This window comes from Muscardinus avellanarius, assembly GCF_963383645.1.
Source record: "Muscardinus avellanarius genome assembly, chromosome: 11".
In the NCBI taxonomy this organism is placed as follows: Eukaryota; Metazoa; Chordata; class Mammalia; order Rodentia; family Gliridae; genus Muscardinus; species Muscardinus avellanarius.
This window is the reverse complement of record NC_137797.1, coordinates 41,256,107-41,283,747: the sequence shown is the minus strand read 5'-3', so window position 1 is coordinate 41,283,747 and position 27,641 is coordinate 41,256,107. Positions and strand designations below refer to the sequence as shown.

Sequence of the window (27,641 nt, the reverse complement as noted above, 5' to 3'; positions counted from 1 at the left end):
TCCTGCCTGGCTGTTCCGCAGCGGCTCACCTCGGCTTGCTGTAGCCGCCCGGTGAATTTGCCACTGCCGCCGTCAGTAAAGTGCTGCTGCCGCATCCTCGGGTGTAAGGCCAGTGTATCTCCTCTGTGACTCTGAGCTCTGTTCTCAGTCCACTTTCTCTCTGGAGCCTGGTGATTTTTTTGTTTCTCTAGCGATGGTGTTTTCTGGATATGAAAGGCACTGATTTTGTGGTAATGGAGATTGGTTGTTAGCGGGGCTCTTAAGCCCTGCTTTTCTCGGTCGCCATCTTCCCGGAAGTCCTAAATTAATTAATATTTATTTAAGAAAGTTCTGTTTTTCCAAAGGCAAAAGAAATCCTGGATTGTTGTTATTTAGTTACAACAAGAAAATTGCAAAGTAAACATATTTAACAGTATATGCATTAGAATTTAATTACTATGGTAAATCAGGTTTTTCATGGGTATAATTTATTTTAATATTTTATTGATGTAATTATACATCATATTGAAGTTTAAAGTGATGCAAACATACATGGTAAATCATTTTCATGGCATGCGATGTTTACAAAGTGAATAAAGAAAATCAAAAGCAGGTATAATTGCTTTCTTCCTGGAAACCAAGATAACATTTTAAAATCTGATAGGCTGAATAGAATTTGAATTACAGTACTTTATAAGTGTGGAATCTGTTTCCCAGAAGTGTGAAATTATATTAATGACACTAAGCCTCTAGTTCTCTTAATATCTATTTATGATTTTTATCTCTAAAGTTTTCCATTTTTATCTGCTTTATCTGTATGGGAAAATAGCAAAAGGGAGAATAATCATTTTCTTAGAGAAATCACATTCCTAGGATAATCATGTATGTGTATTGGAGTGTGCGTGCAGAGAAATGACCCTGTCTTCTTAGACTGGTAGTCTCTAATGTAGACACCCTTAGCAACGTGCTGAAACAAGAGCTTGTACAGCAAATTAACTGGGTCAGACCTGGCCATCAAACACTGTATGTGTTAGAGGAATTGCTCAACCTATTAAGACTAGGTTTCTTCAAGTGCAAAGTAGGTGCTATAAAGATGCATATGTTAAAGAAGTGACTATAATAAGGGAAAAATCTGTGTAAAACATTGAGAATAATTTCAGGCCTATAATAAATAACGTTAGCTATTATTGCTGTTGTAGTACAAAGCTTAACAAAAAACAACAAAAATTCATCTCACATCATAAAAGCATTGAGCATGAAATGACAGTGCACCATTGCCTTGATGTTTTAAAATATTCTGTTTTTCAATAGAAATGTTGTCATAAATATTTCACTATTTACAAAAATATAATCTCTATACTTTAAAGGATTAAATGTACCATTTGGAGGAAGGGTAATTTTATTTTTAAAACTCTACTACTTTCAGTTACTTTTTTATATTTATGTCCTCTTCCCTTGGTTTTTATAATTTTTTTCAAATTCCTTTAAATGTACTCTCCTGATAGTTTTCTTTCCAAAATTTTTATTGGTGCTTTGTAATTATGCATCATAGTGGGATCACAGGAATACATTCGTGTATGCACAAACATCACTTGGTCTGTTTGTTTCCTTCCTTCCCCTCTTGCCCACCCCCTCATTCCTCCTACCTGACTGTGAGATTCACAGTGGTACATTCAGATATGCTTAGAAGATTATGTCATCTGTTTTCTTCTCTAAACCTCCCCTCCTTCCCCCCGTCTGCTCCCATTATTCTATTGTGCTCTCTCACGCCTTCTTTTTCTGAGATTCTTTTTCTCTTCTGTTTTTCTCTCTAGCTTTCTTGTATGAGAGAAAACATTCCGCTCCTGCTTTTCTGAGTCTGGCTGATCTCAGCACGATGCTCTCCCATGTCATCCATTCTTCTGCAACTTACATAATTTTGTTCTTCGTGGCTGAGTAAAACTCCATTTGTGTGTACACACTAATTTTCTTTATCTGTTCATCTATTGATGGAACCTAGGTTGATCCCCTAACTTGGCAGTTGTAAATTGTTCTGCTATGAACATGGGCATGCATGTATCATATTGCTGTAGTAATCTGACTTCAATTTTTTTAAAGATACTAAAGAATGGTGTACCTGTGTCATATGGTTTTGCAATTTGTAGTCTTTGGAAGAACCTCCATACTGATCTCCATAGTGATTGTACTAATTTTCATTCCTGCTGGCAACGTAAAAGTATTTCCTAACTCTGTATTCTCACCAGTATTCATTACATTTACAGCTACTTGATCATTCACATAGGTGCCAAAAACATTTATTGCAGAAAAGATAACCTTTTCAACAAATGGTGCTGGTAAAAATGGATATTCATATGTCAAAAAATAGACTAGACACCTATCGCTCTCCCTGTATAAAAATCAACTCAAAATGGATCAAAGGCCTAGAAATTAGAGCAGAAATTTTACAGTTACTAGAAGAAAACATAGGACCAACTCTCTAACATATAATCACAGGCAGAGAACTCTTTACTAAGGTCCCTACAGCTTAGAAAATACAACTGAGAATCAGTAACTGGAGTGGCATCAAATTTAAAAACAAAATAATGTGTACATTTATGAATGTATCACTTTGGATCTCATTAGGATACTTAATTACAATGCACCATTAAAGTATAAAGCAGGATTTTTTAAGCAAAGCTTTTTTACAACCTAGGAATGTTTTTTGACATCTATTTCACTGCATCTTTTTTTTCGCTCTCTGCTTAGCGTTCATTCTTCACATATTCTGTTTTTCTTTCTCTTCCATCTATCCCTACATTTTGGCAGTATCATTTTCTGTTACTTTATCTTTCTATTATTTCTTCTTTGAAATTATCTGTAGGATTAGAGAGGCAGAATAATCCCAGAATCACTCCAAATATCACTGCTGTCTCTTGTCAGTTTACCAGTGGTACAAGACAGTGAAATAAATAGGTAACTTTTGTCACTAAAAGATATACTAAAAGAAATTACTTATCTAGTAAAAAAAAAGTTCTATAAAATGACTTAGTCTTGTAAAATTCTCTTCACTTTTTTACTGTTTAATTAATTTATTTTTAATAAATTTTTATTGGTGCATTATTGTCATACATCTCAATGGGATAAAATACTTGTGGAGATAGCACACATCACCAATCAGCCCCTACCCAATCTTTAACCCTTTCCCTCCCCCTCCCTCCTACCCATGCTTGGCTTCCTGATTGACTTTGATATGTTTAAGTATATTATGTGCTTTAAAGAGTTTCCATTATCCTCCCTCCCATCCTCTCAGATATGTCACCTCAATTGTTCCTCTCTAGGGTTCCTTCTTCATCTAGAGTTCCTCCTGTTACCCATTTCTCCCTAATATTTTGCACATTAAGAAACGCATCTGATTTCTATTTTTTTTTGTGACATTTCACCGTAAATGTCATAGTTTTATTCTCCCTTATGATTGGGCAAAATTCCATTGTGTACATATCCATAGTTTTGAAATCCACTCATTCATTGAAGGACATCTTGACTGGTTCCACAGTTTGACAATGGTGAACTGTGCAGCTATGAACATGGTTTTTCATGCATTAGTTTGATATTTTGGTTTTCATTCTTTTTGGTAGATACCCAGAGGTGGTATTGCTAAATCATATGGTAAGTTCATTTTCCTTCTTCTGAGGATCTTCTATACTGTTCTTCAAAGTGGTTGCACCAACTTGCAATCCCACCAACAATGTATTAGAGCTTCTATTTCTCCTCACTTATTCCCACTTACTGAAAACCTGAGAGCCAGAAGGTGAGTAACTTTGACAGGATGATCCACTCACAACCAATTTTTTTGTGTGGTGGTGGTACTAGGGTTCCTGTAAACCCTTCTACCTCCGGGATACACTCCCAGAGACCTATTTTTTATATTTTTATTTGGAAACAGGGTCTCTTAAACCAGCACGGCTGGCTTCGAACCTGCATGATCCTCCTGTCTCCGCCTCCCAAATGTGGGGATTACAAGCGTGCGCCACCATGCCCGGCCCCAATTTTTTTTTAAATAGAGGTCACTTGGATCTGGAAATCTGCTGAGAGATTAGGTGAGGCAGCAGCAGCTTCTAGTGCTTCCTGGCCATGCAGTTGAAGAAATCTGCTGGCCCTTTGCTGTGGAGTAGGCCCCAGTTCCAGGCCTGCTGTGCAATAAGCTCTGGGCCTGGCCTTGCTGGCTCCAGATCTGGCCTCTCCCTGTGGCAGGCTCGAGGCCCATCCTTACTGGCTCCAGACCTGCCACACGATAGGCTCTGGTTCCTGTCACTGTGGACAGGACATCTACAGAGGTTCCCATTTTTCCCTACACACACACACACATATAATTTTTTTTTTTTTTAGTGGGAGAAAACAGCACGTGTCATTATTTGCAGTAGCTGAGAGCCCAATTCCATAGCAGCAATGAATTTTATCTCCCCACTGAAAGTGGAGGCTCGCAGCCTCACCATGGAGAGTGAGATCTGCTGATCCAAGCACACTCTGGCCTCCATCGTAGTGCAGAGGACTGCAGAGAGCTGAGGTCTTCTGGGACCCCCCAGGCAGTGATTCAGCACAGCAATATAGGCGGGGCTCACTCTGACTTGCCCTGGACATTTTTCTTACATAGTATGTTATTCACAATTCCAGGACATGTGTGGCAAGAGCAGTCTACTTTTGGTGAGATATTTTCAAAAATTCAAGGTGGATTGGATTGGATCTCTCTGCCTCTCCCAAATACTGGCCACCACTGCTACCACTATCTTGGTCCTTCTCCACAAAACTTTTTCTTACGTAGTATGTTGTTCAGGGTTCCTGAGCATGTGGGGGCAGGAACAGTCTACTTTTGGAGAGATTTCTGTAAAAATTCAAGGTGGATTTGGTTGGATCTGTCTGCCTCTCCTGAATACTGGACTTCGCCGCCGCATTCTTGGTCTCTCCTAGAGTGTGTTGTTGTTAAGTATTCCTGTGTATATGCATAGGTGGCAGGAGCAGTCTGCTTTCTGATCTCTTCTGGGATATCCCTCCAAAAATCACTTTTCTTGCAGAGGAGGGCACCGCGCTGCACTCTTGCCTATAATTCTGCCATTTTCCACTCTCTCTCCTACATTTCAGATAGGATGTGATGACTGGAAATGTTTCTGTGTGTTGTCCTATTCAGCTATTAAATCAAAATCTGTTGTCCAGGGTTTCTCAAGGGAATACATATCCTATTCGGCTGCTACTAACCATCACCGCTGTGGTCGTGGTCACCCCTGCAGCTGCAACTGTAGCTGCTGCCATCTTCCTCCCTCTTCTATATTTTTTAATTAAAAAAAAAACAAACAGTACCTGTCTTTTGTAGGAGTTAGGAGCCCAAGTATGTAGTAGCAATGTGTTTTATCTCCCCACCAAGAGTGGAAGCCCACAGATTCATCACGGAGAGCAGGTTCTGCTGCACTGAGCACACCCAGGCCCGCACTGGGCAGAGGAGGAGGCAGCCAGGAGTGCCCTTGGCTCCTGGGATTCGTGGTGCCAGCCAACCTGACTATGCGAGGCTCCATCTGACACGCCCCGAATATTTTTCTTCCATAGTATGTGTGTGGCAGGAGCAGTCTGCTTTCTGATTTCTCTTGGAATATCCCTCCAAAATCACTTTTCTTGCAATAGCGGGTGCTATGCTGCTGTCTTGCCTCTAATTCCTCCATTTTCCACTCTCTCTCCTGTGCATCAGACAGGAAGTCATGACTGGGAATATTTCTGTGTGTTGTGTCAATCAGCTATTAAAATCTGTTGTCCAGGGTTTCTGAGGGGGATGCATATCCTATTCGGCCACTGCTAATCATGACCACTGCATCCATGGTCGCTGGAGACCCTTCTACCTCCGGGCTATAGTGCCAGACCTATTTTTTATATTTTTTTATTTGGAAGCAGGGTCTCTTAAACCAGGCGGGCTGGCTTCAAACCTGTGCTATCCTCCTGTCTTCGCCTTCCAAACTCAGGGATTACAAGCATGCACCACCACGCCCGGCGCTTCAATATTTTTTAATAAAAGAAAACAGTACCTGTCTTTTGCAGGAGTTGGAGGCCCACGTACTTAGTAGCAATGTGTTTTATCTCCCCGCCAAGAGCAGAGGCCCACAGCTTCACCAAGCTCACCCAGCGCACCCAGCCCCAGTGCTGTGCAGAGGAGTGCGATGACCAGGAGCACTCTTGGCCCCAGGACGCGCGGCACCAGCCGACCTAACTACACAGGGCTTCATCTGACGCTCCCTGAACATTTTTCTTACATAGTATGTTGTCCAGAGTTCCTGAACATGTGGGCAGGTACAGTGTACTTTCAGGGAAATTTCCTCAAAAGTTCTGAGTGGATTAGAATGAATCTACCTGCCTCTCCCCGATACTGGCCGCTGCCACCATCGTCATCTTGGCCCTCCTCCAGATCATTTTTCTTACATAGTATGTTGTCCAGAATTCCTGAGCATGTGGGGCAGGAACAGTCTTTTTTGGGGGAGATTTCTCCAACAGTTCAAGGTGAGTTGGATTGGTTTTATCTACCTCTCTCGAATACTGGCTGCCACTGCTGCCAACATCTCCGCCATCTTGGTCCATTTCTTCTTTCTTATATTTTAGGTAGGAAGTCAGGGCTATAAATGTCTCTATATATTGTTCCAATCAGATATTAAACCAAAATCTGATGTCCAGGGTTTCTCAGAGGAATACATGTCTTATTTGGCTGCTGCCAGCTATTGTGCGGCCACCGGCATCTTGACCCCCCTCTAAAACTGTTTTTCAATCTTCACTTTCTATAAGCTACTCTCATAACTTTCATTGTAATCTCTTTGGTTCAGTCATTTCTCTAGGTACTAGATGTTTATAAAACTAAAATTAAAATTTACTTTGTTTTGTGTTTAATTTCTTTTTAGCAATTGTTTGTAGATTTCTCTGGGTAATATAAAAGTCTCCTAATGGCTGGACTATGTCCAATATGTCTTTAAAATCTCCAAATCATCCATTATTATGCACTGCAAGTAGCTAAGTATAAAGGAATGAGAGGAAATATGGTGATACAGTATGTCCTCAAAATATTCTTGTAAATGTCCTGGTACTAAAATGTTTATTAAACAATCAATATGGTTTATAGTTTGTCATATGTAATGTAATATTCTTGAATTTATACCACATAGGATTGAACCAGTACTACTTCTATGCTACATTCCTGGCCCTATTTTATTTTTTTTTATTTTGAAACAGGGTCTTGCTAAGTTGCTGAGAGCCTTGCAAAGTTGCTGAGGCTGGTAGCAAACCTGAATCCACCTGTCTCAGCCTCCCAAGTACTGGGATTACAGGTATGTGCCACCACACCTGGCTGGAAGTTATCCTTTTGTGAAAACTTTATACTTGTTGATAAATTTTTGTATGGTCAAGTATATTCTTCTTTGGTCAGTTGTACTGTTCTTTTTCTCATTTACCTAGAAATTGTGTCAAATTAGAAATTTGGGAGTTATTTTGGAAAACTCCCAATTTAAGCTCAGTGGAAGCAGAAATTTTGTTTTATTCACTTTTATCTCTAGTGCTTCACATAGCAGTGAATGGATTTACACAAGCATCATAGTGAGTGTTAAGTAGTGAATTTAGATAAATTAAGGAAAAATCAAGTGTTGCTGATCAACCACAAATTGGATTTAAATTAGAAACTTTAATTTTTGAAAATATAAGACAAATTGTGTATAAAATTTTGATTCAAAATCAGAGTAACAAGGTAAAAAACAAAATGCTTTATTTTTTTTAAAAAAAGTGTCAGTTGTCAGTTGCCTCATGGCAAAGAAGGTGCTCAAATTTATTCTTGTATCATAAGCTAAGCACACCTTATGGAATAAAACAAATATTAGCATTTGTTTTATTTGAATTAAAAATATCCACTAAATCATAAGTTAAATCTAAAAAGAATAGCTTAATGGTATTAAAATATTTTGTTTATTTGATGATACGCTGAGATTGATAATATTTTTGTTTTGTTGTGTTTTGCTTTTCAGAATATTTCAGGTTTTCAAACTGAAGCCAAACTTTGTGGACTGGAACCAGTGAGCACCTACTCTATCAGCCTCTCTGCATTTACCAAAGTGGGCAATGGCAATCAGTTTAGTAACGTAGTAAAATTTACAACCCAAGAATCAGGTTAGACAGTTTTTGAGCCTGAGATGTTTTCTCTTTTAAAAGATATATATTTAATACTTTTCCTTTCCCTCTGTGTTTATGTGATAAAGTATCAATGTTTAATATTTCACTCAAAATTTTAATATCAGTGTTTGAAATATAGTCTGGGTTTTTCCTCTTGAACTCAAAAGGTTGAAATAAAAGATAAGTTTGTGCCGGGCGTGGTGGTGCACATTTTTCATCCCTGCACTTGGGAGGCTGATGCAGGAGGATCACGCAGGTTCGAAGCCAGCCTCAGCTACTTAGTAAGGCTTTCAGCAACTTAGTGAGACCCTGTTTCCAAATAAAAAAATATTAAAAAAATAGGTCTGGGAGTATAGCTCAGAGGTAGAAAGCCTCCAGGTTCCACCCCCAGTACCACTGCCACAAAAAAAAAAAGAAAGATAAGTTTTGTAATGAAGTGGGCTTCTGGGGATCTATGAAAATGTCCTAATCCTTAGGATTATAAAACATCTGAAAAAACAAGGAGGAAAAACTAGTAGTCACTTCTTACAGATTGATTTAGATTTTTATGAAGTATCTCTATGATTTTTTTTATTTTATTGGTGCCTTTCCATCATATATCACAATGAAAATAGAGACATGCAAGCATACAGAGAGAGACATGCATCGCACAGCACTTAGGGAGCTTCCCCCAGCTCCTACCCTATTCTCTCCCCTTCCCTGAGCAGGATATTAAGATTGGCATTGATAATTGTGTATATGTACATCATGTTATTGAGATGTTTCCTTCATCAGCTCTCCTTCCTCCCCCTTTTTTTCTCCCTTAGACCCCCTTTATCACTCCACTGGGGTTTCTCCTCTTTTGCTTATATTTAAGGACGATAATATCATTTTTTAATTATTTGTATTGTGGTTCACAGAGTCATTGAAACAGATGTTCATATTATCCAGTCTTATAAATTTAAGCAGTTGTCAATGGTCTTGTGTTAATTTATTCATAAAAATGTAGTTACTCCTAACAATTTTACTAGCAATTATATAATTAAATAGTTGGCTATATTTTATAACGTGTAAATTTTAACTTTGGGCATGTTTTTCTCTTAAGTTCCAGATGTTGTGCAGAATATACACTGTATGGCAAATAACTGGCAGTCAGTTTTAGTGACATGGGAGCCACCCAGAAAAGCAAATGGAATAATTACGCATTATACAGTAACGGTTGAAAGGAATTCTACAAAAGTCTCTCCCCAAGATCACATGTATACTTTTGTAAAACTTCTTGCCAATACTTCATATGTCTTTAAAGTAAGAGCCTCAACCTCAGCAGGTGACGGCAATGAAAGCACATGCAACGTCAGCACATTACCTGAAACAGGTAACTAATGTGAAACATTTAACTGTTTGGGGAAGGTTCATAGAATTTTCAGTATATCACCTGCAATCTTCATAGCACATTGCTCAGTCAGCATTTTCCCTGCTGTAATCCAAAACAACTAACCACACAACTTAGAGAAACGAAGACTTATTTGCTCACAGATTTTTTGAGTTTTTTTGGGTCCAGTCCATGTCAGGTTGGGTCTGCAGAGCTGAAGGCCTGGTAGCAGGAAGCAGAGAGAGGGAGAGAGCAATGTCTCCAGTCTCACATCACAGAGATGAAGGCAAAGAAAAAAGCATGGTCTTTAAGGCCACAGCCATAGGGACCCACCTCTTCCAGCCATACCCCAACTGCCTAGGTTACCACCCACAAATCCTTTATTATGAATTTATTTACAGGTAACATTATAATCCTCATACTTAATCACATCAACTCTGAACATTAATGCATGAGCTCTTTATGGAACATTCTATATCTAATGATAACACACATTCATAAAAAAAATACAGTACATGTTTCCCTATTCCCCTGTTACCTGAGGCCAGATGTGTAGTTTATTGACCATTCACAAAACTGCAGCATTGAATGGAGAATAAACTGGTGGATAATCTTTCTACTATGTGTATACAAATATAAAACACTCTAACTTATTGAAGTATGTTTTATAATATTTTTGTGGTGTTGGGCGTGGAACCCAGGGACTTTTCTACCTCCAGGCTATACTCCCAGACGTATTTTATATTTTATTTGGAAACAGTTTCACTAAGTTTCTGAGATTCTCACTAAGTAACTGAGGCTGGCTTTGAATCTGTGTGATCCTCCTGTCTCAGCCTCCCAAGCGCTGGGATTACAAGCGTGTGCCACCATGCCCAGCTGTTTTATAATAATTTAAAGGAAGGAATGAACATGCACACTTTTTAGTTTTTCCCCAAATTGTTTATTATATAAATTTTTATTGATGCACTGTAATGATAGGTAGTAGATCAATTCACTGTTATATGTTCTTTCACAACACATAATTTAATCAGCTTTATTTCCCAGGATCTCCCCTTTCCCTCCTCTCCTTTCTCCCCCAAACTCCTCCTGTACTGGTCTCCCTTATAGTTTTATGATTCATTCCACCCCCCTTTCTTCTCTAGCTCTCACATCTGAAATAACATGTATCATCTTTGGTTTTCTGACTCTGGTGTATTTCTATTAACATTATGTTCTCCAGTTCCATTCATCTTCCTGCAAATGACATAATTTTGTTCTTCCCTATAGCCAAGTAAAACGCTATTGTATATGCCATTGTGCATATACCACAATGTAACGCTATTGTATATGCCATTGTGCATATACCACAATGTGCTTCTGCATTGGACTGTTGACTCTCTTTTCTTCTGTGAGTTGGAGATTTCTGGTCTAATTCCTACATCTTCAATACACTCTGAGGTGACTTTTATGCAGGGTGAGAGATACAGGTTTGATTTCATTCCTCTACTTATGGATATCCAGTTCTCCAAGCACCATTTGTTTAAAAGGTGAATTTCTTGCTCCAAAGTATATTTTTGTAGCTTTGTCAAGGATCAGATGGCTGTATGTGTGTGTGTTTGGCTCTGAATCTTCTATTCTATCTCATTGTTCTATGTGTCTGTTTTTATGCCAGTATTGCCAATATCAAACTATTTTTGTTACTCTAGCTCTGTAGTATAATTTGAAATTGGATATTGTGATTCTTCCAGTATTGCTCCTTTTGTTCACAATTACTTGGGCATTTTTGGTATTTTATTCTTTCATATGAATTTTCTGATTGCCATTTCTAATTCTATAAAGAATGATATTGGTCTCTTGATGAATACTGCATTGAATATGTATATTGCTTTTATTGCTTTTTTTTTTCTTTTTGGTGGTACCGGGGTTCCTGGAAACCCTTCTACCTCTGGGCTACACTCCCAGACCTATTTTATACTTTTTTTTTTTTTTTTAAACAGGATTTCTTAAGCCAGCGAGTCTGGCTTCAAACCTGTGTGACCCTCCTGTCTCCGCCTCCCAAGAGCAGGGATTATAAGCCTGTGCCACCATGCCCGGCTGTATATTGCTTTTGAAAATGACCATTTTCACAATATTAATTCTGCCTATCCAAAAACATAGGAGATTATTCCATCTTCTAGTATTTTCTTAATTTATTTCTTCAGTGTTCTATAAGTATATTTAGGCTATTACGAATAGGATTGTTTTCTGATTTTTTTTTCTTATTATTTTGGTGGTACTGGGGGTGGAACCCAAAGGCTTTCTGCCTCCAGGCTATACTCCCAGACCTTTTTTTTATATTTTATTTGGAAACAGGGTCTCACTAAGTTGCTGAAAGCCTCACTTAGTAGCTGAGGCTGGCTTCGAACCTGTGTGATCCTCCTGTCTCAGCCTCCCAAGTGCGGGTATTACAAGCTTGTGCCACCATGCCCCGCTGTTTTTCTGATTTTTTAATGGATTAAGTTATGATATATAGAAAAGAGATTAATTTTTTTATGTTGACTTTGTATCCTGTTACTTTTCTGAAGTTATCATTATAGAAGTTTTCTGGTATAGAATCATGTCATCTGCAAGCAGTGATAGTTTGACTTCTTCCTTCTCCTATTTAGTTCCTTTTATTTTCTTCTCTTGCCTAATTGCTCTGGCATAATCCAGTGTTAAATTAAATAGTGTGGTGAGAGTAAAATCCTAGTTGTGTTACTGATTTTATAGAAACAAGTTTTTCCTCATTAAGTCTGTTTCTGGCTTTGGGTTTGTCATGTGTAGCCTTTAAGTTGTTATTTCTATTTCTAATTTCTTCAGTATTTTTATTATCAGTGGCTGCCAAAATTTGTCAAAGGCTTTCCCTGAGACTAATGAGATCATCCTATGATTTTTTTTTGGTCTTAATTTTATGAATACAATGAACTACATTTATTGATTTGTATTGTTACATCCTTGGAAAGAAAGAAACTTAATTATGATGTCCAATCTTCTTAATGTGTTGTTGAATATGTGTAGGTATTTTAATAAGGCTTATTAAGGGTTTCTCATCTATGTTCACCTGCAGTATGAGTCTGTAGTTTTCTTTCCTTATCTGGTGTGTGTATCAGGATATACTGGCTTCATAGGAGAGTTTTACCCCTTTTACTTCACAGAATATTTTGAAGAATATTAGCATCAGTTCTTTTTTAAAGATCTGGTATTCATCTAAGAATCCATCTGATCATGTGCTTTTCTTTACTGAAAGTCTTTTCATTACTGCTTCAATCTCATTGCTTGCTATTTCTTCTTTAGGTTTTGTTTCCTATATCATCTTTGTCCAATTCTGGTACACTGAATACTCATAGAGGTTTTTCCAATTTCCTCTATATTTTCCATTTTTGGGGGAATACAAGTTTTCAAAATAGTTCCTAATTATCTTCTGGATTTCAGTTATATACATAGTGATATCATCTTTTTGATCCCTAATTTTATTAATTTGAGGCTTTACTCTTTTTCTTTAGTTGGTCTAAGATTTTATCAACTATATTTATCTTGTTCAAAGAACAAGTTCCTTGTTACATTAATTATTTGTATTTTTTATTCTCTATTTCATTAATTTTGGTTCTAAACTTAGTTATTTCCTTTCTTTTCTTGGTTTATAATTGATTTGTTTTTTTCTTTTTTTCAGGACCTTGACCTATGTCATTAGGTTGTTTATTTGAAATATTTTTCTTTGTTTTTATGTAGGCACTCATAGGTATAAACTCTTTTCTTAGAACTTTCATCATTGTTCAAGAGTTTTTTTTTTAATTTTTTATCGGTGCACTGTATTCATACATCATAGTAGGATACATACTTTTGTAGACACACATGCACACTTTTCCCAGTCAGCCCCCACCCAATCCCCACCCCATTCTCTCCCTATCCCTCCCTCCCATGCTTGGCTTAGTAGTTGACATCTAGTATTATGGCAATTTATCTAAAATTAAAAATGATAATCTCACATAACAGTTTCATTTGTCTGATACCAAGCTTTTGATGACTTAAAGATAACATTTCAATATTTCTTTTTGCTTTCTTTCTTACCAGAGAATATTTTTTCTATTTTTTAGGTGAAACTATCATATATTTATATATTTATTTTTCAGAAAAAAATCTATCCTAATATGGAATATGGAGTCTAGATACCCAAAACGATCTTGAAAAAGAACAAAGCTAGAAGATATATATTTTCTGATTTCAAACCATATAAAGCTACAATAATTGAAACAGTGTAGTACTATTCTAAAGGCAGATCTATAAACCATTGGAGTTAAATAAAAGCCTAGAGCTAAATTCTTCCCTATATTGTCAAGTTATTTTTGACAAGGTTTCCACGAACATTTGGTGGTGGAAATATTAATCTTTTAACTAAATATTGTTAAAAAATAATAATTACATGGAAAAGAATACAATTGGACCCTTACCTAATCCCATATACAAATATTAACTCAGAATAGATAATAGACCTAAATATAAATCTTAAGACTATAAACTTTTAGGAGAAAATCTGGGTCATTAAACCTCACAACATTGGAATTGGCAGTGATTTCTTGGTTATGATTTCAATGGCACAGGCAACAGAGGAGTATACAAACTCCCTAAAAAATAAAAAAAATATTGTATATCCAAAGACAATGTAAACAGAGTTAACAGTTACTAATAGAATGGGATAAAATATTGGGATTATTGTATCCCTATTCTCACTTGAGTGTAAGAATGTTTAAATTTCTTATCTTATTTTTGTTTAATTTTTTCCCCTCGGATTTGGGGATGGAACCCAGGGACATTTGACCTCCGAGCTACACCCCCTGCCCTATTTTTTATTCTTTATTTTTGAAACCGGGTCTCACTGAGTTGCAGAGGGCCTCACTAAGTAGCTGAGGCTGTCCGCGAACCGCGGTCCTCCAGGTCTCAGCCTCCCAAATGCTGGAATTACAAGCGTGCACCACCATGCCCAGCTAAATATCTTATCTTATATATCCTATAACCCATTCATCATTAAAAAGTGAGTTCTTAAATCTCCATGTATTTATGTAGAGTTATTTTTTTAACTATTGACATCTAATTTTATTCCATTACGATCTCATAAGATGCAAATAATTATATTGAATTTTTTTTATTGCCAAGACTTGCTTTGTGACCTAAAATATGGTCTAGTTTGGAGGATGTTTAATGTATAGAAGAGGTAAATTTAGTTGTTTCTATATGAAATAGTCCAAAGATACATATTTATAGTATTTTTATGCCTGAAATTTTTATTGATATTATGTCTGGATAACTAGGCTATTGGTGAGATAGTTCAATTGAAATCACCTAACATTATTGTGTTAAGGTATATCTGAAATTTTAGGCTGAGTAGTGCTTATTTTATGTGTTTAGGTATACTGACATATGGGTCATAAATATTTGCTATTATTATATCTTTTGTTGGATTGCTTCTTTTACCAGTATAAAGTGACCTTCTTGGTCTCTTCTGATTATTTTTGGCTTGATATCTGCTATGTCTGATTTGAGAGAAACTACTTTTGCTTTCTTTCAGGCTCCATTTACGTGGAATATCATTTTCTATCTTTTCATGCCTCCTATACCTGGATGTCTTCCAGCCTACTCATGTCTTTTCCTGATAGATGTATCTTGCAGACAACACATAATTAAGTCTTGTTTTTTAATCTAAATTGTGGTTTATGTCTTTTATTTGAAGGGTTGAATCTATTTATATTCAGTGTTATTTCAGATAAATGTTTATTATTTTGCCATTTTGATTTATTTTTAATGTTTAATTTAGCCTTAATTCTTATTTAACTACTCTTCTGATGAGATTAAACATTTTCCCTAGGTCTGGTGTTTGTTTTTAATCTTCCTTTTTCTGTAATTTCTTTAAGTCTTTTCTGTATGCTAAATTAGTGGTCATGAATTATTTTTTGCTTAGCTTGAAAGGATTTTTATTTATCCTTCAAAATTGAATGATAGCTTTGCTAGATAAAATAGTCATGATTAGCTTTTATTTTCTTTTGGGTCTTGAAAGATATCATACCAAGTCCTCCTGTATTTTTAGAGTTTCTGTTAATAAATCAAATCTTATTATGATTGGTTACCTCCACATATGACCTGATATTTTTCTCATGAGGCTTTTAAAATTCTATGCTTGTCTTGTATATTTGATATTTTAATAATAATGTGATGTAGAGAGTTTCCTTTTTATCATGTCTATTTGGGGCTCTACATGCTTCCTGTATCTCGATGTCTATCTTCTCACCAAGGTTTGGAAATTGTTCTGCTATAATATCAGAGAAAAAGTTGTCAATGCCATTTGCTTGTTCCTTCTTTGATTCTGATAATTCTTAGATTTGGTCCCGTAATGTCTCAGAGTTATGATGTCAGCTTTTGTTATGTTTTTCTTTATTTCTGATTGAGTGCTCATATTCACATATCTTATATTCCAGGCTTGACAGTCTGTCTTCTATTTTTATCTAATTTATTGGTGAGACTTTCAACTAAATTTTTAATTTGATTTATTTAGTCTTTTATTTTATATTTCTTTTTGGTTCTTTTTCAGAAATTTTTTTCTGTCTTAGTTTAGTCTTTAAATCTTCTTTTAGTTTCTTGGTCATTTTAATAATTAATGAGTTGAATTCTTTGGTAGTACTGTCTACTTTAGTATCAGTGGTTTCAGTTTTTGGATGTTACAGTTTTTTGCTACCCACATCTTCTCATGCTTTCTGAGGTCCTATATTTGCAAATCTTTTAAAATTGATTTTATTTCCTCCTTTACATAGGGGTCATCAGTGAATAATCTGTACAATAAACCCTAGGTTGTGGATTGGCTTGGACACATGCATAATTAAAATGTGAAGTTCACAATTACATCATTTACAGGGAAATGGATGGAATTGGAGGACAATATGCTAAGTGAGATTAGTCACAAAAAAGAAGAAACCAAATGCTTTCCCTAATATGCGAAAGCTAAGAAGAAATGGGTAACAGGAGGAACTCTAGATGAAGAAGGAGATTCTGTAGAAGGGCAAATAAGGCCACCTAACTGAGGGGATGGGAGAGGGGAAGAGGGAAACTCTCTAAAGCACATGATGTACTTAAACATATCAAAGTCAATCACTAAGCCAACCATGGGAAGGAGGGACAGAGAGGGAATGGGGTGGGAATTGGGTAAGGGCTAATTGGGTGCTGTGTCCATGTATGTCTACACAAGTCTTTTATCCCATTAAGATGTATGACTACAACCAATAAAAAAATGTGAAGTTCAACCAGGCATGGTGGTACACGCTTGAAATCCCAGCATTTGGGAGGCTGAGAGAGGAGGATCCTGGTTCTCCAGACAGCCTCAGCTACTTAGTGAGGCTCTTTGCAACTCAGTGAGATCCTGTTTCAAAATAAAGAATAAAAAATTAGGGCAGAGGGTGTAGCTCAGAGGTAGAACGCCCCTGGGTTTCATCCCAGTACTGCAAAATAAAAAAAAATTTAAAAAAAGTGAAGTTCAACCACCTGTACCACTGTACCACTTTGTAAAGAATCAACAGTGACAGTGGTAAATAAAAAGCAAACTATCAACTTGTTCTACAAAATTTATTACTAATGATCTCTACACCTCTACTAAACAAAGAGGAAATTGCATGAGAAATGGTAATGATATGAAAAGATTAGGCTATTAGTAGTATCATTCTAAAGTAAATTGGCAAAGAGGATTAAAATAAAGAAAAAGGAGGGGAAAAAAGAGAAAGAATGTAAGACTCGTGTTGTTTTCTCAGCAATCCTAATACCTCCAGTAATATATCCTGCCCACCCATCTCACCTTTCCAACTCATTTAATTGAATTGGTTTTAACATATACTGTGAGGTGGGGTACCAGAGATTGAACGCAGGAGTATTCTACTTCGGAGCTGTACCCCTGGCCTGATTGGTTGATTGATTTCATTTTATTTTGAAACAGGTTCCAACCGAATTGCCAAGGCTGGTTTCTGGTTTCCAACCTGCAATACTCTTGTTTCCGCCCCTGCCCCCCACTCCACGTACTGGTATTACAAGTGTGTGCCACCAATTTTGGTTTTTACATGTGCTTTAGGTCACTTAATGTCCTGTGAGTTGAAGTCCTTAAAAGTAAGGACTAGACATGAAGACTTGGATATCTGAAGCATAGGGTTGAAAATGAAAGACATAATGTGTAGGAGAACTTTACAGTGTTTTGCTTATTCTTGTTTTCTGAAAATATACCTAGAATCCATTACAAGTTGCAATTTTTCTCTTCTCCAGCTTTACATTCTTATATGCCTCCTCTGAATCACCTTGTATAGATGATGCCTCCAAACCTCATTCGGCACAGCAGATTTTACTTAGTCTTAGAAAATATTAAGCGAGCTATGGGCTAACAACTATATTCTTATTTATTTATTTATTATTTTTGTGGAACTGGGGATGGAACCCAGGGGCATTATATACCTCTGAGCTACACCCCCAGCCCTTTTATTCTTTATTTTTGAAACAAATTCTCACTAAGTTGGGTAGGGTGTCACCGAGTAGCTGAGGCTGTCCGTGAACTGTGATCTTCCCGTCTCACTCAGCCTCCCAAATACTGGGATTATGAACCACTCCCAGCCTAGATTCTCTTCTTTAAACATACCCAACATTCTTTCACCATTGCTTGTTGCTTCTTTTAGCTCTATTTTTTATTCTCCCTTTTTTTGTCAGACATTTTTTATTCTTTCTTCAAAGCTCAACTTAAGTGTGGGGTCCTTATTAAAACTTTCAGTTACTTTCCAAGCTTTGTAACTACAAATTCCTGGGCTTCCTTCTAGGGTTACTGAATCGTAGTCTTAAGTGAAGAAGCCCCTAAATCTATACATCTAAGCATCTCTACAGATGTTTCTGATACTCTGATGTTTGGGGAATTACTAGAATAGCTAACCCCAACACTTTTTGTTGGAGGTCGTGCCCACCACCCCTAAAGGTTGAGGTGGCAGGGGTCCAGAGAAAGGTGAGTGCACTGTCCGCCTGTTCCCCAGCCTCCACTCCGGCAGACAATCAGACGCGACAGGGAGCCAAGTCAAAGCAGGAACTTGTTTATTGTAGTAAGGAGCACTCTTATAAAGCATTAAACCATAAATGGAGGTTTCCAACAGGGGAGTAACTGGGCCAATCAGCTTAAAGGGCACATTTATCATGCAGACTTTTATCCATTACTCTTACTGCGATCATGTACTGTGCATGCACTGGTCACGCACGCATGTGATGACACTTTCCTTCCAATCAAGAGAGGCCAGGACATATTAGGCCATTTCTGGCCCCTCCTTGGGCTCTCCCATCTGGCACCATCTTTAGACATGTGCCCTTCAACTTTTGAGGACAGGCAAATCATGTTAGACAGGTTCATCAAGGGGTGACAGGTGTTTTCCCAGGTGGAAGGAGCAGATCCTTGCTATGTAGAATCAGGGAGGAGGAAATATGTTCAAATCCAGATAGGTGGTCTTCATCAGGGTGGATTAGCACCAAGTAAAATGGTCTTGAGCTTCAGACATAAAGCTAAATCTCAGAGAACTAGAATATAAAAGGCAGGGCAATAATTCTGAAATAATTATTGAGAGAAAACAAGCTTGAGGGCATATTATTGAATTCCCTGGTACTCAAAATGAAATTTAAGTCAAAAGAACAAAGCAGAAATTTATTTAGTAAAATTGAGACACATAGTCAAAGTAACAATGTGCATTTGATATAAAGCCACTTGAAGTTAAGATTCAGATTTATGGAAAAATATTTACTTAGGAGTCTGAATTGGATCTGAGTTCATGATTTAAAAACCACCTGAGCGGACTAAATCCAAGCACTAACGAGTTCTTAGGCATTTTCTACTGTGTCTTATGTTTCCCTTTACTACAAAAAGTATTGCTTCTGAGTTTGGACTTTTAACTCCTTGCATAGTGTTCATCCCAGAGACCATACTTCTTGAATCAAATTTAAGTGTTAGAACTCAAATTTCTTCAATGAAAAAGATATGTAATATAGAGTAGAAATTTGGGAACAATTAAGTTCTAATATAGACTCTTTGCTTGTAAGGAATATCTGTTATTTATTTATTTATTTATTTATTTATTTATTTATTTATTTATTTATTTATTGGTGGTACTGGGGTTCCTGGAAGCCCTTCTACCTCTGGGCTACACTCCCAGACCTATTTTTACATTTTCATTTTTGGAAACAGGGTCTCCTAAGCCAGCGCGCGCGGCTGGCTTCGAACCTGCGTGATCCTCCTGTCTCCGCCTCCCAAGCGCGGGGAATACAAGTGTGCGCCACCATGCCCGGCCTGTTATTTATTTTTTTAATCACGGTTTCTAGCAGGAAGTCTTAGGCCTTATAGGCACTTAAATGTTTGTAAAAGGAAGATGGAATTGCTTTCTTTTAAAATTCATTCTTTTCCATAAGGGTTTTTACTCCATTACTATATATCTTCTCTATATATCAATAAGGAAAAATTATAAACACTTTCGCAGGAAAATATACAAAAAACTAATTAATGAAAAGTACTTATATGGAACAAAAAGTATTAATTATTACTTCAAAAAAATTTAAAAAATTTTATACTTAAAGTTTAGTTTTGTCTCTGATATGTAATTATTCTTAATAGTATAATAGTTATTATTGGATAAATACTTCACTTTTATCTGGATCCACATGAACTGTTTATTGATGAGAAATTAGTAAAAAGTAAGGATTCATTGTTCAGAATGGAAGCAGTTTTATAGCTGTCTAATTTATGGTGGGTCTAAGATTACTCACAGTGTAAAGCCAGCTCTGAGCCATTTTTTACATAAAGTCAAGTCAAATTCACTCACTCTTCCACTGCCTTGTGTTTGACCTTAACATTCCTCCTAGGGATTATTGGGTATTATTTTTCAGTGTAAAGTTGGTTATATGTGGACGTAACTAAACATGTATCATGCTGATTGGACTTAAGGAGATTAGAGTTTGGTGTCTCAACTGGTTCCATTATCACGGTCAAACATATTGCGATAGGACAGTGAAAATGAAAGTTCCTAAAAGTTGATTTTAAGGCATTTTATGCCCAAATGTGTCAAATGTAAAAATAAACATTATATAGCAAGTCTACGTGAATGTTAGATAACTTTTAGAACCTTAAATTGCCTCAAATGCATTTACTTATCCATCTTACTCTCAAATCTTAGTAAATGTGGTGATATAATACTGAGATTATAAAACTTATCTCTGTGGAAGAAAATTTTATAGTGAGAGTTTATTCACATCTCTCCCAAGTCTGATAATCTTTTATTTGTGCATTGCAATTATACCTCATAGTAAAGTTCCATGTTAAAAAAGATGTACACAGCTATATGTATATTCCCTCCATATTCCATCCACTACCCCTACTCCCCTACCACACAGTTAGTGAAATTAGTAGTAAGAATTTCACATAACACCATAGTACTATTTTAACTATTTAAGTTCTTTTTTTTGATACTTGGGATTGAACCTAGGGGCATTCTACCTATGAGCTACATTCCAAGCCCTTTTTAATTTTTTTATGTTTTGAAAAGAGTCTCACTAAGTTTTCTGAGGGTCTTGCTAAGTTTCCAAGGCTGGCCACAAATCTACAGTCCTCTCATCTCAGACTCTCAAGTAATGAGAATGTAGGCATGTACCACCATGCCCAATTCTAAGCTTCACAATTTAAAATCAAAAGAGGAAAATATACTACATTTATAGGACGATAAAAACTTAATTGAAGGGAAGTAAGATATGTGGCTTTAGTTTGTATGAGTGTTATTTTCAACAATGTTTTCTTTATTAACTGTTTATCCAATGAGAGGTAACACCTGCATATGCAGGGAACCACTGGAAATCCATGAACTTGTAAATGTATTGATAGTACGTATGATTGACTGGGGATGTTTTTTATTTCCCTTTTTATCTACTCTCATTTCCTTAAATTTCCTGTAGCATTTGCCGACAGGTATATAATCACTCGGTCCTTTTCTACTAAGCCTTGACCATTATAGCCCTAAAAACAGCTTAAGAAATGAATTTCTTGTGCACATTCTGGGATCTCTATTTTGTGGACTTCCCCAGTTGGTGGAGCGATTACTAAGCAAACAATGATTATGGATAAATCTAATCTTTATTAGCTAGCTTGTTTCTTAAATAAAATATTTATGTCATTTATGAGAAAGTATACCATTTTATACTACTTAACGCATTGAATATGAGCTGTAAAATAATTATTATTTCAAATTAGTGCACTGATTCAAAGAGTCACTTTTATTTCCTTATGTCCCACTTACATTATTCTCCCCATCCATTTTTTGAATTGAGATGGGTAATCAAGGATTCAGGAAAAATGCATGATTGTTTGTTCTTAAGTGAGTAAAATGAAACAGTGTGTTTACCAGTATATAATTGTTAAACACACACACACACACACACACACACACACACACACACACACACAATATTATAGTTTCCTGTCAAGATCAGAAATAATCATTATATTACTAATTTAATTAAATCCAGGTGCTTTACAAAGTATCTTTTTTTACAGACCTTATTGCTAAATATATCAATTTTCTTAAGAGTAAATATCAGTTAGGTGTTGTGGTGCATACCTATAATCCCAGTACTTGGGAGGCTGAGACAGGTTTATAGGTTCAAGGACAGCCTCAGCAACATAGTGAAACTCTCACCAATCTAATGAGAACTTATTTCCAAACAAAAAATAAAAAGGGTTGGGGTATATAGCTCAGATGTAAAATGCTCCTGGGTTCACTCCTCAGTAGTACATACCAAAAAGAAAAAATAAAGAGACTATAATATCAAATAAGACTTGTCCCTTTTATACTTCTTGTAGTACCACAGAAAGTTGACTAATGTGTACTAATTATTGCTTGCTAGGCAGGCTTGGGATCCAATTTTGAGTGCCAGATGAAATTGGGAATCTCTGCATTGTATATACATATAACTCTACTTTTTAATGTAATAGCCAGTTATATCCACAACATAGAAAGCAATTAAATGTAAACTTACATAGTACATTAGTCAATTTTGTGACTTGAAGACTGAATCATTGTAATTGAGAAGAAATCCATTTCATTGAAGGATTAATTGAAAAGGAGGAATATAAGTTGGTTGTTGCTTACTGCTTGTATAAGAAATGTTTTAAAAGAAAGACTTAGAACCAGCTAACATTATTGAAGAGAATGAATTGGTATTTGTCTCAAACCTTGAATTTCAAAGCCAAGTACATAAATGTTTGCTGTGATTATCTGATATAGACAAAATGGTCAAGTTTTATTTTCTCTTTCATTGTTCTTGAGAAAATGTAAGTTGTATGTATCAAAGCACATTTTTTCTATTTGAAGTATCTTGGGTGGTGGGAGTTAGAGAGATGAGAGGAAGATTCTGAGTAAGCTAAAGCACTCCTGGTCTGCCACCCTGTGGTATCCGCACTACTCATGAAAATATTGAGCTTAATAGAGAAGAGGAAACAGAACTCAAGATATAGCGAGAGTGAACACATAGTGGAGAATGGAGTGCAGTATGAGGGGTCAGGCTGAAACACAAACCTGACTAGAGTTCAGGATGGTTTTTAGAAGATAATTTAAGGGAAGGTTGAAACACTAAAGTAGAATTTACCCTTAGTGAAAGAACAAAAGTTTAAATATGATATAATGGAGGATTGCATACTTTTATATAATAGGAAACAACATATATGAGTTTTTAAAATAGTGATAATATTTTGGCCATTTTCCTAAGCATAGCATTAATCTCTTTAGATGAAGAAATATTTGTATATTACTTATTTGCTGAGCCTCCTGAATCAGAAACAATAAAATCTCTATCATTTCAAAGAGCCTATAGGCTCTCTTTCAACCCAGAACTATTTTTTCTGGAGGCCTATTGCTACTTATTTAAGGAGACTCCTGACTCCTTTGCGATTGAACTTATTATCCCTGCTACATTTTCCCCTTGGCTTTCCTAATTTCCTGTATTGTATTATATGTACCAGTGTCGGAGGGTCTGTCCTTACTTTAATGTGTGCTGCATTGAATTTTTCTTTATTCAATCTTATTTTCAATGCCAAGAAAAGTGTCTGGAATATACTGATATTCAACAAATACATTATGAATGAATGAGTCAATCAGCGAATGCTAGGCTCTCCAAGAGTAATAGGCGCACAGCAGATACTCTCTATGCATATGTTGAGTGTGTTAAGTGGAAACTTTAAGATTTTTAAATAAATAGTTATCATTAAGATGTAGTTATAAGAAATAATAGGGAAATCCTATGTCCCCTTTATCCAATTCCTCTCAGTGGTAACATCTTACAAGACTAGCTGCAGCCAGACATAGTTACAGTCAGGATAGCGAATAATTCTATCAGGATAACCCTTTCCTAATTCCCATTTACCACATATAATTTCCCATTATCTTAACCTATAACCACTAGCCTGATTACCATTTTCTATAATTTTGTCATTTAAAACAATAAAAGGTAGCTGAATATAACACCTTAAAAAGAAATTATATATATATATATATATATATATATATATATATATATTTTTTTTTTTTTTTTCAGGTCTGGGGATGGAACCCAGGGGCATTCGACCTCCGAGCTGCACCCCCTGCCCTATTTTTTTTTATTCTTTATTTTTAAAACCGAGTCTCACTGCAGAGGGCCTCACTAAGTAGCTGAGGCTGCGATCCTCCAGGTCTCAGCCTCTCAAATGCTGGGATTATAAGCGTGTGCCACCACGCCTGGGTAAAAAAAAAAAAAAGAAAGAATTTTGAACACATAGAATTTGGACAAGAGGTTAAAAAAAATCTTAAGGAGCTAAACATTGACATATCTTAAAAGAATTGTGGGAAATTTAATGAGGTGTAGAGTAATAGGAGCATTAAATGTATATAACACTTGTTGGGATTTGCAGGGAAAATTTTCACTTTTTAATGAATAGTATGAAGTAGGTGTTTTCAGTGGCAGTACCTCTGGAATCCGGCCCAGCCTTGAGCATCTGTGCCATGCTTCCCAGCAAGCCCTCATACTCCAGCCCCAGCAGAGACCTCCCCTTTAGAGGTTCAGTATGTTGAGAGCTCTTTACATAAATGAGATGAGCAAAGGTCCCATGTGGGAATTTTAAGGTTTGGAGTCAAGGTATTTTTCTAGTACTATTAGACAGAATCCAAGTATCAAATGGGCCATCTCTAGTTTTGATTCTTCACCAATCTTTGTAGACCTAAGACTGAAACCCTACTATATATATATATAATATATAATATATATATATTATATATTATATATAATATATAACATTATATATTAAGCAAATACATTAAAAAGTTAATGGGGTACCATGAAATGCTTTTAAGCATGTATATATTGTATAATGTTGAAATCAGGTAAAAAATATCTATCTCCTCAGACATTTATCTTTTTTGTTTGTTTGTTTGTTTGGGAATCTGGAGATAGAACCCAGGGGCATTTGACCTCCAAGCTACACCCCCTGCCCTATTTTAATTTTATTTTGAAACAGGGTTTTTTAAAGTTGCTGAGTGCATCACTAAGTTGCTGAGGCTGGCCTCCAACCTGCGAGGGTTTATTACAGAGTCCTCTTGTAAATAATATATGGGTCAAAAGAGAAAACCTCTCCAGAGAAATAATTTGAGACTTAGTGAAGTCAATGAAAGAGAAAGGGTTTATAATACTAAATAAATATATTCAAGAAGAGAATAGATCACTAACCTAATTCCCCCTGAAAGTTTATAAAAAGAAAAGAAAGATAAACCTAAACTAAGTAAAAGAAATAAAGCTTAGAAATCAATGAAATTGAAAAAAACTATAGGAAGAATCAATAGGAAGAAAACAAAAACTATAGGAAGAATCAATGAAATAGAGAATTGATTCTTTGAAAACATAAATCAAACTGATAAACCTCTAGCAAGCCTGGTAAAAATAAAAAGAATAAAATGCAAATTACATTCTTTAGGACTAAATTTAGTCTAGACATGATATACTTCCAAAAGGCTAATCAGAAAATACTATAGACAACTCCACACTAATACATTTTATAGAATTTATACTTTATATAAAATTGGCTCATACTTTATAAAGTACAACTACTATAGTTAATTATTATGAAATAGATAAATAGTCCTGTAAATTTTAAAGAGATTAAATTTATAACAGGTTCTTTCTCTGTCTTTTGGAGTTGCTATAACAAAATGCCATAACTTCGATGGCTTATAAACAATAGAACTTTTTTTTAACCACAGTTCTGGAGGCTGGGAAGTTGACAACCAAGGTGATTTAGTATCTGGTGAGGACCTAAGTCTTTCTTCATAGTGGCTTTTCCCTGCTGTGTCCTCACAAGACATGAGTCAAGGCAGATCTGGGCCACTTTCATAAGGACACTAATCCCATTTGTGAGGTCTCCATCCTCATAGTGTAATCACCTCCCAATAACTCTCACTCTCTAGTGTCCCCGAATTGGTGCTTAGGTTTAAACATACGACTTTTGGAGGACAGCACTAGAGCATAGTGTTTTCCTTTGATACTCTGGTAGAGAAAGGAATATCACCTCTCTCTTCCTGTCAGATGGAGGTGGGAATCCAGGTTCCCTGCTTGGCCTTTAATAGCAACCCTTGGCCTTTATTGGCACTTAAGGAGAGGACTCTGACACTTCTGGGCAGGCAAGGGAGTTCTGCCTTGATGTTGAGCCTCTCCTGAGAACAGCCTCTCCAGGAGTAGGGAGGGTTTTTAGGGCTCCAACATGCTCTCCACTGACATTATGGTGCAGAGACCTTGTGACTGACTGCTAAGTGGTTGAAAGCATTGGCTCCATCTTTTGTCTTTGCTAACATCACTCTGTTGAGGGTAGCTGGGGAAGAAGTAAGAAGAAGACTAGGCTTCTCTCTGAATCTTTGTCAATATGGAAGGGAGTGAAGCCTCTGCTTTTCTGTGTTGTTTTGTGTAAAGCTGTTATTTTCTAGACTTTTTCCCTTTTGTGCTCTGTTTGCATAGGTTTGCATGTTTTTATTGTCTAAAGAGAGAGCAGGCTTGTATTGAAGTTTTGGTCAACTGGCTGCTATTTTTGGATTGCTGGCTTCTGGGACACATGGGGCCAAAAGGAAACTCAAGGAATCACTAACATGCTGTGAATGGTATCCTGGGATCCCTCACTGGTCTGCCTTTTTCCCTTCTAACTTTTAGAGACTTCTTTTGTTAGCTGTATGTTTAATGAGCATGGTTTTTACTTGTGTGGCCTGTGAAGAGGAGGGAAAATACATCTATTTCATATTCTTAAAACCCCAAAGCTGGGCGTGGGTGGCACAAATTTGTAATCCCAGCATTTGGGAGGATGAGACTGGGGGATTGCAGTTCACAGACTGCCTCAGCTACTTAGTGAGGCACTTCTCAACTTAGTGAGACCGTTTCAAAATAAAGTATAAAAAATAGGGCAGGCAGTGTAGCTCAGAGGTTATATGCCTCTGGGTTCCATCCCCAGACCCACACACACACACAAAATAGCAGAAACCCATCAAAGGGTACATTTTTAATATTCTGTATGATATTCTTTTTATCTTAAAGTTTTTAACAGGTATAAATTACTGTGCTGGGAATTATAGGGAAGCGATAGCAAATATATTTTTATACAAATGTATTTCCTATGAGATATATATATATATATATATATATATATTATGAATTAGTATAAAAATTTATAAAATACTGAGGCCATTTTGGGGAATATTTAAAGTTTCTAGACTCATACCACTTTTTTTTTTTTATCCTGGACTAGTTCCAAAAGTGTAACATTTGCTATTTTGAAATTGTCTGAGGTATCAAATTTTAAATCACAATTTTAAAAGTCCTTTCAAATTCAATTTCTTTTGTAAAAAATGAATTTGAGTCACTCTGCGCTGACCCCACTGATGCTCTGATACCTTTCATTAAGTGGACTCAAGGAAACCACTCTTGGCTTCATCCAAACTCCAGCTAATGCCAGCTGTTCTCTAGGCAGCATTTTTATTAACTTATTTAGGAACTGGGGCATATCTTATTACCCTATTTTCCATTCCTGTCCTATGCAGCTGTAGCTGATGCTTTTTGAAAC

The 27,641-nt window shown here is 36.3% G+C and overlaps 1 protein-coding gene across 2 annotated transcripts in view; it reads left to right on the top strand.

Annotated features, from left to right (window-relative positions):
- PTPRQ (protein tyrosine phosphatase receptor type Q) overlaps nucleotides 1-27,641 on the top strand; it is a gene marked incomplete at both ends in the record, with an annotated part of 256,731 nt that overhangs the window by 119,057 nt on the left and 110,033 nt on the right. For both annotated transcript variants that reach the window (XM_080706359.1, XM_080706358.1), the window contains 2 exons: nucleotides 7,995-8,136; nucleotides 9,224-9,493. In XM_080706359.1, coding sequence (XP_080562485.1) covers nucleotides 7,995-8,136; nucleotides 9,224-9,493 — 412 coding nt within the window. The remainder of the gene's footprint in view (nucleotides 1-7,994; nucleotides 8,137-9,223; nucleotides 9,494-27,641) is intronic.